The 11,647-nt window shown below is 39.7% G+C and overlaps 1 protein-coding gene across 2 annotated transcripts in view; it reads right to left on the reverse strand.

Moving 5' to 3' along the window:
- LOC148024826 (protein ACCUMULATION AND REPLICATION OF CHLOROPLASTS 6, chloroplastic-like) overlaps positions 1-5,363 on the reverse strand; it is a 34,182-nt gene extending 28,819 nt beyond the window's left edge. Inside the window, exons 1-3 of one of the 2 annotated variants that reach the window (XM_087694475.1) lie at positions 4,891-5,352; positions 3,423-3,653; positions 3,059-3,283 (exon numbers count right to left, since the gene is read on the reverse strand). In XM_087694475.1, the coding sequence (XP_087550601.1) occupies positions 3,059-3,283; positions 3,423-3,653; positions 4,891-5,217 (783 nt within the window). In that variant the 5' untranslated portion in view covers positions 5,218-5,352. Of the gene's footprint in view, positions 1-3,058; positions 3,284-3,422; positions 3,654-4,890 lie in introns of both variants that reach the window. The other variant, XM_087694476.1, reaches the window with a different exon arrangement.
- Between the last annotated feature and the right edge of the window lie 6,284 nt (positions 5,364-11,647).

Genomic DNA, 11,647 nt, shown 5'->3' on the forward strand with positions numbered 1-11,647 from the left:
CCACTATCTTCTTCCAAGACATCTGCTTGATAATATCAAAGTTTAGGTGCCCATATCGGACATACCAAAGCAATCCTAGCTCATGGGAAGTTCTCGTGGCAAGGGCTATGAGCATATAAAGCCCACCCTCCTATGTACCTATCCAAAGAACTACTTCACTAGAAGCATCCTCCACAATCATTGCATCCTAGGTAAAAACGACATAGATACCTAGCTATATAAGACCATGAACAAACAATAGGTTAAAGCACAAATCCAGTACACAAAGAACTTTGGCTAAAGAATATTACCAATCCGACAATAAGGGAATGGTCCCCACTCCATGAATGGGTACGGAAGAATTGTCCCCAAAGGTGACAGATCTCCCTCTAGAACGCCTGTCCTGAAGCCAATCTTGTCAATAGGTCATATGGAAAGAAACCCTGTTGTTCAAGAGCCAAGGCTTCTCCATGGTGGAAGAAGCAAGAGCAGTATTCTCCTCCTCAAACACATGTACGAAGACGAACTCAGTGGTAGTTTGGGAGCCTTTGAATCCTTAGACCCCTCCTTGGGCTTCAAATGGAGGTACTTCTACTAACACTTCTCCAAATGAGTATCCTTTCGACAATGTGGACACTTGGGCTTCTTATTATCATTCTTGAGGATTCAAGAGGCCTGCCATCCAGCATTGAATCTGGGGCTAATTTATTTCCCAAGGAGCACGGGTGAAGACAACCCCCTAGCAAATCAAGGGGCAACTTGTTTTGAAGGCTTACTGATCATTTGTAGCAACAAAAGGCACTCACATTAGTGGAGGAGGTTGAAGGATCTCACTTGTACTCCATTCACTTGCAATATAAGTTAAAGAAATACCTCAAGGGACACCAAGTATTGAGGCCAACTACAGGTCGAAACGGGTAGATACGGGGCCAACCCCCTCCCCCCAGAAGACCGAATCTGTCAGCTCTGCCATCTCGAGCCAGAGACAGAGGAACACTATATCTGTAGATGCCCAGTGTACTACGAAATCCGGGGACACTTCCACTGCCTATTCAGCGAAGGATTCGGACCACTCTCTAAGGTGATGGAATTCAAAGACCAGAGATGCCTGGGGCTCTTTCCACTGGAAATATGACGCCACAGAGACCACCTCCTACGAACCATGGAGCAAAGACAAGGAGCCACCAACCAACCCACACTCAACAAATTCTACCAAATACCAGCTACCCTCCACACCACCGAGCACCCACCAGCCCAACCGGCCTCCCGACCCTGGGGGACCACCTTAGAAATAGCCACAGCGAGAGGCAAAGCTCAGCGCCCACGCCCTGCCGGCCCCCATCCCCGCAGAAGACACATGTCGAAGATACAAGGGATACTACGCCGCCATCGGAGGGCCCTGCCCCGCCGCTTTAGTCTCTTCATGTTAGACACCCATGCGGGATATCCTAGGATGAACACTCCAAGAGCACTTCCACACCGCACTGGGAGTACCTCTAGATTGCATCTAGTCTAGATATCATTTTGTACCTACTCAATTTAGTTCAACATAGCATAAACGTTAGCTTCACTGGGACTTTTGAAATCTTGCAGACATTTTGTATGCAACATTTTGGTCTCATAGGCAAGAATAATCAGAATGCAAAGAAGGCACGGAGGGCAACTTTCCCATAATCCATGACCGGGCTGTTATCCAGAGATAAGTCGCCACGAGCCAGACGCAAGAAATAAAACACCAAATCTGTCGCGCTACTGGACAAGAGGCAAAAAACTGAAGCAATGTTTCATCACATGTAGTGCAAAATACACAATGACCAACAGAGATCTTTCGAGCACGCAGCACCTCTCCAGTTGGAAGACCACCAGTCAGCAGTCTCCACAAGAAGACTTTTCCCTGATAGGGAACCTTAGACTTCCAAAGCTGAAGGAATCTTTCTTGCCACTTCTTTTTGCCGTCCCTAATATGCCATAATTTATTCACCTTTGTAGTGATGCATCTCTTGGCCTCCACCATCTAATGGTATAGCTGGTTAGCAGACCTCTTCTCAAAATCAACTGGAATCACAAACTTCCAGTCACGCCATGGATACAATGGTTGTAGCACTCGTAAAGGAGAGAACCTCTGAAGTCTGACCTGTATGGATGACCAGATATCACAATATCCACGGCGGACCCGAAAGTGTTGACGAATACGCCAAAAAGAGTAAAGACAGGACTGCCCAAGAATAACACCATCAAAAACTGTCTGCAACCCCAAACGAGCCATCCGATTAAACTCGAGTCTATGCATATCTTTGTAAGACCTCTCCTTGCAGTGAATTCGCCTCCTTGCGAATCTCAGTAGAGCGTCAAACTGAAAAATGTAAGATCTCCTGCCAGGATGCAATCAAATGAGAAAGGAGAAAAGACCGGGTTGTCTTAATTGGTCTCGAGGAGTTAAGCACATGCCACCAAGAGGCACAAATAACCGTATTACCATGATCTTCTCAAAGTTGATTCTCTCTCTCTCTCTCTCTCTCTCTCTCTCTCTCTCTCTCTCTCTCTCTATATATATATATATATATGTGTGTGTGTGTGTGTGTGTGTGTGTGTGTGTGTACATATATGTATATAGATATATACATATATATACATATGTATATACATATATATATGTATGTATATATGTATATATGTATATACATATGTATATATATGTATATATGTATATACATATGTATATATATGTATATATGTATATACATATATATATGCCGTTCCCGTTCCCTAACTTTGGGCGTCCAGGGGGTCCCGTTCCCATTCCCGTTCCCTGTCCTTGGTAACTATGCCAGCATATTTCCCTAATCTCAGAACAGGCAGAAGCCGCAACCAACAGAATAACATCTCCGTGACTTCTTGAATATGAGATGTTTAATGGTTGCACTTCTTATATTTGTCACCAAAAACATGTCGCTATGGTCAAAGTATTCAAATACTGGGAAGAACATTTTATTTATTCACCTAGAAAAACACAATACAGAACCCAAAACCAAAGAAACAGAATGAAAGTAACAGCATATAACAGTTTGAAGCCTCTTACTTGAAGCAGCTTCAGAGCACGTTCTAACATATCACAACTCTGCACAATTGCGGGTGGTGATTCCGCTGCTGCTTCTCGAGAGAGCTCCACATATGCCAAAGCCATAGCCAACACAATATCACAGCGAAAGGACTTGGATAGTGGTTCTTGCAAAAGAGTCTGGCCAACTTGCAAAACGACTTCCATTTCACCAGCTTCTTGAAGCAAACACAGTGCCCCAGGAACCTGGAAACAAGTTGCTTTAAAACCATCTATTCGGACAGGTAGTCAGTTTAATACAAGCTATCGTAACATACCAGACTTCCCCTGACTAATGCTGCTCATTCCTTCATAGTTGCTCAATCTGGCAGAAAGTTATACCTACCTTGCTAAAAGGGACATCCACCGTGACTGTTCCAGCTTCATCCTCAGCAAGGCTCTCATTGTATTCTCCACGCAGACTTGGATCTGCTAGTGTCTCACAGGCTCCTCTTAAAATTTCTTGACGAGCCACTAGAGCACTTTGGCTAAACCCTTCTCCAGGTGGATTGTTCACAAGTTGATCATATGCTCTTACAATTGCATCAGCCAAAAAGTGTGTATCTGCCCCAAGTATCTGCAGTAGTCAATATGAATAGTCCATGCATAAAGTTAAATTTGAGTTCAAGAGCCAAAACTTCTTCTATGATTACTTATTCCCTTAAGCAGGCCAACAGAATACTGAAGCTGATTCCTTGAAAAAAGATTCATTGAAACTGAGATTTTTTTTAATGGGCACAAGTAAAAATATACTCTAGAGGAGGCTTTCTTGAAAGGATGCTGATGCTCCAAATTTCTCTATGAGGAGTGTGAGAAGACCAAATAAAAAGTCTACTGAGGTCTTTCAAAAGGCTTAAATGCATGAAAAGCACCTGATAACTACACAAGAGACCATTAAGATCTTTGCATGCTACAAAAGACAAAACTCTGACTTACAATCTTGAGCTTACGAAATTCACATAAAGTTTGTGAATCCATATGCAGAGATTCATCCTAGTATTGTGCAAGAATGTAAGTATTGCCTTACAAAAGGGGCTCTAGCTATCCGAGGGCGCTTAATAAATCATCGAAGCTCTCTTGTGAGGTACAGATAGATGGGTGCTTTATAGAGAACACATAAAATCTATCAATGACCAAGCATTTTACTGTGTATCTCAAGCGGAAAGTGTCAGTATGAAACAACCCAACGGGTTGAGTTTCAACCCATCTAGGCTTCAATAGTTCACTGCAACTTTCCATCATACTATGTAAAGACCTTGAATGTTAATAAACTGAGCAAAATCTCACAGTATTGCATCTACAGAAAAGCTAGAAGAATTCAAAGGCCCTAGCCAATTATAAAACTTATCTTCACATTACCAACATGACTAGATTTAAAAGAACTGACTCCAACATATGTTCTTGAGCCAAGTCCCTGGACCAGAACCAGCGAGTTGTTGCTGATAAAATATCAGAATGGTAAGCAATTATGTAGGTGTATCTCATTGTTTAACTACTGTCATAAGGCGAAATGTATGGAAAGCATGCTTCATCACTTGCCATGAATTAAGTTTAGAAAACCAGCAATGCATAGCACATTTGGTACTGTGTGAACATGACAAATTGCATGATTCCAAATGCCTTGATTTTGGTATTATGAGAAAACAGACGTTGCAGCTTCGACTCTGTTTGCCAATTTTGCAATCTCAATATTCACTGAAACTGCATCAGTCTCGTCCATGACACCCTATAATACATTCTGACGGTACAAAAAGTGTGCACAACAACCAGGAAGAGCGGAGACAATATCGATGATGACAAACAATGCTGTGGACCTGATAATAATCCAGGGGCAGAGCGATTGTTTCCTCTTTGACAGGGGTGAAGGAGGAAGCGACGGCGGTAATGAGGCTGCCGAGGCGCTTGCTGCAAGCTGTGTGCTGTATCTTGCGTGTGGCAATGGTGAAGGAACATGCCTTTCCGTACTTCAGAGCCCAGAGCTCCTCTCTAAAAACTCCTGGTGGCGCCTGCCTGAATGCAGCACAAGAGCTTTGGCTTGTCAAACGGAGGTGGCGTGCACTCCCGCAAGCTGCTGCTATGGAGCTCATCCTGCCATAATCCTGAGGCTCGTCAACGAAGAAGGCCTTAAGAGTAGTACTCATTGTTACATTCTCCTACTCTCGAAAGAGAAGCTCCTACCCCTGTGCATCTTCATCGTTCTCATTTCACATTGGAATGAATTAGTTGGAATATAGACATGGTTCATTGCATGAATTTCATAAGTGGATTAGGAGATATTGGCCAGATCAGTGGTGATGTAGCATTCTTTGCGATGGATCACGGTATTTTAGCATCCATATTTCCCTTCTACAAGTTTGCATGGTTTGAAGTTGGGAAGGTCTGTATGAAACCTTAGAGATTTCATCTGGCACTAGAAAAGAAACAATGGGTTGATTGCATAAACTAGTTCAAACATAGGTCATGTCCTTTGTAGTTTCACAACTAGGTGGCAGACATTGAACCTCTATAGGTCCCTATCCACGGCTTTATAGTTTTGCATGTCCGATTACCCTTACGCATTAGTTCGAATGGGCTTAGTGGCAACGTATATATTTGTATCTTAACACATCAAAGGATCATGACACATTAAAAGGACCAGTTTGTTTTCATACTTTAGATATGCAATGTCTCAACACTGATATAGGCACTATATGCATGAAATGGACCATGAAAGGTCCACTGATCTTGAAGCTTTTCCAAAATTTAGTGAACTATGAATATCATGTATGATCTTCAACTTCAATGTCCAAAGCAAGCAATTGTTCAAAATGGGCCATTTCAAGAATTTGAGAGTTGAAGAATGAAGTAATTCAAGAAAACCATATAAATTAACTGATATAGGCACATTGCATACATAAATCTATAGAAGAAAATATTGCGAGCTAGAAGATCTCAGCTACATTCGCATATAAAGCTTTATATGTCACAATCAACCTTTTCAAAGGTTGATCCTTGACAATATTTGAAGGGAAATTTTTTTATAGGAGAGTAGAATTAAAACCTCAACTATAAATGGAAAACTAAGAAAATGAAAACAACAACTTGCAAATTGAGGGGAAGACTTATCAATGAGTAGTCCTAGGATGTAATTTCAACTCCTTTGTGTCATGGACTCATGAAACCCAAGGCTACCATCTTGGCCCTAATTGCTAAAGGTTGTATGTAAACCCATGAATCCTTCTTGAACATTGCTCCATCCTTCCTTTGTGTAGTATACATAGATAGGAGAGATAGAATAATGAGATCATGTTTGTTGACATCTAGATGCCCTTGAAATGGATTTGAGAAGAATGTTTTTTGGGAGGAGAGGAATGCAAGTAAGAAGACTTCAAAAATGTGATAAAAATAGAGATGGAAGAAAGGGAGAAACTAGGGATTGTGTAGAATATTTTCGTCATTGCATGGCTATGACTATGTGATCATCGAAGGAGGGATTAGATGTGAAGATTTGTGGATTGGAGGCAAGAGAATGACCAAGATGGAAGCATTTCTTGAAGAAATATACCCAAAACAATGATTTTCTTGACTATATATGACATACAAAGACGTTTTGGGGAAAGAAAAGCCATTTCTAGAAACAAGGAGTGGGAAGGGGAACATTTTCCAATTTTAGACTCCTTTTTTGGATGCCTAGTAGAACCCACTTGACGTAGGGGAGGGCAAGAAAAGTGCCAGGCCAAGGGGGAAGTAGATGGTAAAAGGGGGTAAAAGAGACGCATGGGCACAAGCTTATAAGTGGTAGGTCTAAGAATGAAGTGGGTAAAATGTGCACACCACTTCCTCTTGTGTTGCTCCACCTCAAATCTCTTGCAATCAGGGAAGTCATTAACTCCCAAGCTAAAAGGACCTTTTTGAGTTCATACTTTCCCTAATGATACAAGCACAAAAAGTAACATAGAGGATGGATATATTGGGAGATGAGTTTGATGCTGCATACCATCAACACAAAAAAGAAACAAGCTAATTTTTAGCTTTATTCAGTTTGTCTAGCAATGACAAAATGGGCCATTGATAAGAACTAGTCATCACTCTTCTCTTTACTTTCGTGTTTAATGACTCCATTCTCAATCATTGTGATGAGGACCTCAAAAACAATATTCCATTTTCTAAGAAATTTGATTATGACCACTAGATGCTAACTTAAATTCTAATCACTTTTTATTTTTCAGCTTAACTTTCTCAAATCTCTCATTTTTACCTTCCATATATTCTTTTGTTGTTTTGTTTACTTTTTTCTCTTCTTCTTATTCTCTTTCCTACTCAAAAGTTATTTCTCTTTGTTCCTTCCTCACATTTGCATTATAAGAAGCCTTCTCAACATTTGTCTTTCTTTCTCTCATGACACACCATTGGAAGAAGCTCGAGGCACTATTGTTATTGTAATAGACAAGAAAATTGCTAAGTTATTGTTTTTAGTACCTAGAGCACGCATTTTTTGTATGAAAATGCTTTTGAATGCTTTGTCTCCTTTCTTTCTAGCTATCATGTTTCCTCCTTTTGTGTATTTGAGAGTAGCATGCTACATCAATTGGATCCTTAAAGGCAATAAACTTATCAAGTTGATTGATTTGCTAAGGCGTAAAAATTTCCATCATGTTTACATTTGCATTATCTTAGAACTCACTCAAAAACATATGTTTGAACGCTATAGTTCTTTCTTTGTTTCACTTTTCATTTCAAGATACATAGATGAAGCTCCAACAAATAAAAAGAGTCATATCCATATAGTGGTAGAGGAACTATACTCCACCTGGAGAGAAAAGAACCATAGGATTCTTAGTGATCCAACTGAAGCCAAAAGGTTAAAAGATGAAGACAAGAAGCACATTGATGTTGTGGGTTAATGGAGGGTTGTATTGTTGGGTGGTTAAAGGTCACTGATGCATAACTGCCTATATTTATCTTATACTTAGTGTCTGCACATCTGTATAGTGCAAGTGGAGATCACCCATCAGTGTCATCTTTAATCTTTATTCTTTATTATGGAATAATAAAGGGAAGTTAGGTCACACGTTGTGACATTTGGAGTCACTCGAGAATGCCTTTGAATTATATGCATGCTTATCGCTATTGGTTATGTTGAATATGCTCATCTTTGAGCTTGAGCTTTCGTTTTTATATTTAGTAGAGGTTGCATTAGTCAGTGAACTTCTATCTATAGGCTTGGATATTTATGTCATTTAAATGCTCCCCTCTCGAATATTCTAGTTTGCCTCTAGTGGGAACTCTTTCAATTTTTATTATAGAACTTAGCCTCTTTGGAGCCTATGGGATCCCTCTATATGCTCATTGGTTTATATAGACACTATTTTTCTAGTTATTGATCACTGTGGACTGATTTTTATTTGATACGTAATGAGCTTCACTATTCATGAGAAGTAAGTTGGTTGCAACTTGGTAGATCTCATTGTTGCTTGGATATCTCTTATGTGTTGGGGGTAAAGGCACATGTGCCTAACCGCCTATGTATTCATTACATTGATGATACCTACACACTTGTAAATCACAGGTGGCAAGCACCCATCACTATTACTTCATTGTTTATTCTTTCACAGTGACATTTGAATAAGGGAAGGCCGGTCACACATTGTGATTGTTGGAGTTTACACATATGGTGTCTCTCTCTCTTGCTCTCTTGCTCTATCTGCCATAGCTCTTGCTTTACTCTTAGTTTCGCTTATGTGCTTTCATTGGGGATCTACCTTTCAATTGGTATTAGAGATAACCATTCGAGGAGCTTCTTCATCCTTTGCTTCAACCCAAATTCAAAGCTTTAACTCAAGATTTCATGGTAGCCATTGTTTCTTCCTCTCAAGGTATGCATTGAGTCTTTCCTTCTCTTGACTTGTTCCAACTTGCTCTACACTTGTTGAGGAGCTTTCCAAGGCTTAGTTGAGCCTTGTTGAGTGCTTATTGAACTGATGAGGAGCAACCATTTTATCCATTTTGATTAGATACAAAGCATGTTGTAGAAATTGTGGATAGCTATGGCAGCTTGATAGCATTATCATATTTTGGCCATAACTTTTGTATATGGTATCGGATTTAGACGTTCTATAGCTAAAAACAAGGAAAGCAATGAGAGCTACAGATTTGGGTACTCAGAGAGTTGATTCTATGTAGTATTCTATTCTCTATTTCACACAAAACAGAATAGTTCTAGTTTAAAAACAAATAGTAAACTCCATAATGCATGTTTAATGCTTCAAGGATGCTATTTTGGTGGTTGGATGGTATGGTTATGCTTTTGAGATTGATCTAAGCTTGAAATAGCTCAAATTTCATTGTCATTTCAATGTTGTATTAATAAGGCAACAAGCATTTATTAGTGAAAAGCTTATGCCTAATGCTCATTGATGTTTTACGGGATACTCAGTGGATATACCGCTACTTCGGCTGTTATGTATACTTCTTGATATGCTATGGCATGCTTTTGAGCTGATATTTGAACTTTGTTACATCAATCTTGGCGATGGTTACATACCTTGGTTACTTTAGTGACTTATGTAGTTACATGCTTAAAGAATCTATTGGATTTTATGCTCTCGACTTATGGTTCATGTATCTTGGATACTCGAATGTCATGTACTTGATGTTTTAGGCTTGCATTGCTCATTTGACATTCAATTTTGTTCCACTAGGAGTTATTTGTGCTACTTTAGATGTTACATAGAGATTTGGATTTATCCAGTTGAGCTTGAGCTCACTTTCACCGAGAGTGTGGGACACTTGCTCCATGTATATGCTCTCTTGATATGTATTGGACACAATTACCCTATAGTGGCCTGATTTAATCACTTACTTTGGACCTAACACTTATGTCTGTCAATGTATTGTTAGTGATATTTATGCTCAGTGGGTTATGCATTTGGCAACTCTCCTCTCTTTACCCTCAAATCTCTTATATACATGATGTCTCTATCTACCGCATGTATGGTTACTGACACATTGTACTTGTGACAGCCTTCAGTGCTGTCGATTGTTCCTAGTCTTTATTTCTTGGTTTCTCATCCGTGGTTATTGGTGTATTATAATTTATTATAGTAGCCTGTCATTTTAGTTTTATGTATTCTATTTGAGGATAGGCACTTGGATTTGATAGTTACTTGATTACAGTTAGTGGACAACTTATCCTTCTAGCAATTTCTCTTGCTTAGCCCTTGATTTGGCTATGATTTTGTGGATGTTTTATTGTCATTTATAGTAGCTTGTTTGTCTAAGATTGTGCTTTTATATTTTGCATTATGACTGGTGGGTCAAATGACATTGCTATCTTTAACATCGAGAAGTTGGATGGCATAAATTACAAATTTTGGAAGGCATAAATAGGGTAAGTTCTAGTGCAAAAATTGCAGATTATGCCATTGAGACATGAGGGTATAAAGCCCAAATGCTTTGATACAGAGGATTGGGCTAAATTGGATGAGTTATGTAAATTTATAATCATTTTATTACTCTCTAAGCATGTCTACTATAATGTTGTCTATGATAAATAGCTTGCATGGGAGTTATGGGATAAGATTTGCAATGTTTATGACAAGCAAAGCCCTACCTCTTAGATGTATTGGTTGAAGCAACTCATGGACCTTTGTATGAAGGAGAGGACCTCCATATCTGTCCACTTGAATAAGTTTCATTCTATTTTCAGCCACTTATCTTTGCGTGGGAATTAACTTTAAGGACAATTTTCCTCCCTTGTTCTTAGTAGTTACATTGCTTCCGTCATGGGACACATTCCATATTGCTATATGTGCAAATTTGCTTGCTGATGGGCTAAAATTGTAGGACGTAGATGGTGTGCTCTTGAATAAAGAGGCTAATAGAAAGAATGTCAATGCTTTTCGCACCTTTCATTCTTTGACAATTACAGGCAATAATGGTAGGAGCGATAATGACTGCCATGGAGAGACTCTCAAAAGTCTCATTCTAAGTCATATGGACAGTCTCATCATAAGTTCTTGAAAGGGATGCAGGAGACGCGGGAGAGAAGAGCACACACAATGTAGGTGTTGTCAACAATGTTATGATAACCTTATTGCACTTTCATACATACATACATACATACATATAATATATATATATATATATATATATGTGAATAAAGAATATGGGTGGTCATTGTACACGGGCAGGCCCAAGGGCCTTTTACCCCAACAACCTCCCACTAAAAGGCAAATGGGCTAGGGAGTGAAAAAACAAAACAAAAGAAAAGAGACAGGGTGAGGAATCATGACATCTCACCCAACGCCCAATCGGAAAACGAGTTGTGCAATAAGTGGTAGGAACCTCCTCACAAGAAGAGTCAAGCATCTTTGAGTCCATGACATCCAGGAAATAAGCGATCCCATAGCTCTAGACAATAGAGCAATCCATTATTGCTTCCCACGAAGCAAGCAACACAACTCATAAGTGCACTGTTGTAAAGCATCAGAGTGGTGCATACCATCAACGCAGCGCATAAAAGACAGCGGAGAGCATATAGACTCTCCAAGGTCAATTATCGAAAGAGGGCCAGCATCCCGGACACATGTC

The sequence above is a fragment of the Lygodium microphyllum genome, chromosome 15, assembly GCF_053477565.2.
Source record: "Lygodium microphyllum isolate KBCC chromosome 15, Lygodium_microphyllum_v1.1.10, whole genome shotgun sequence".
NCBI classification, from domain to species: domain Eukaryota; kingdom Viridiplantae; phylum Streptophyta; class Polypodiopsida; order Schizaeales; family Lygodiaceae; genus Lygodium; species Lygodium microphyllum.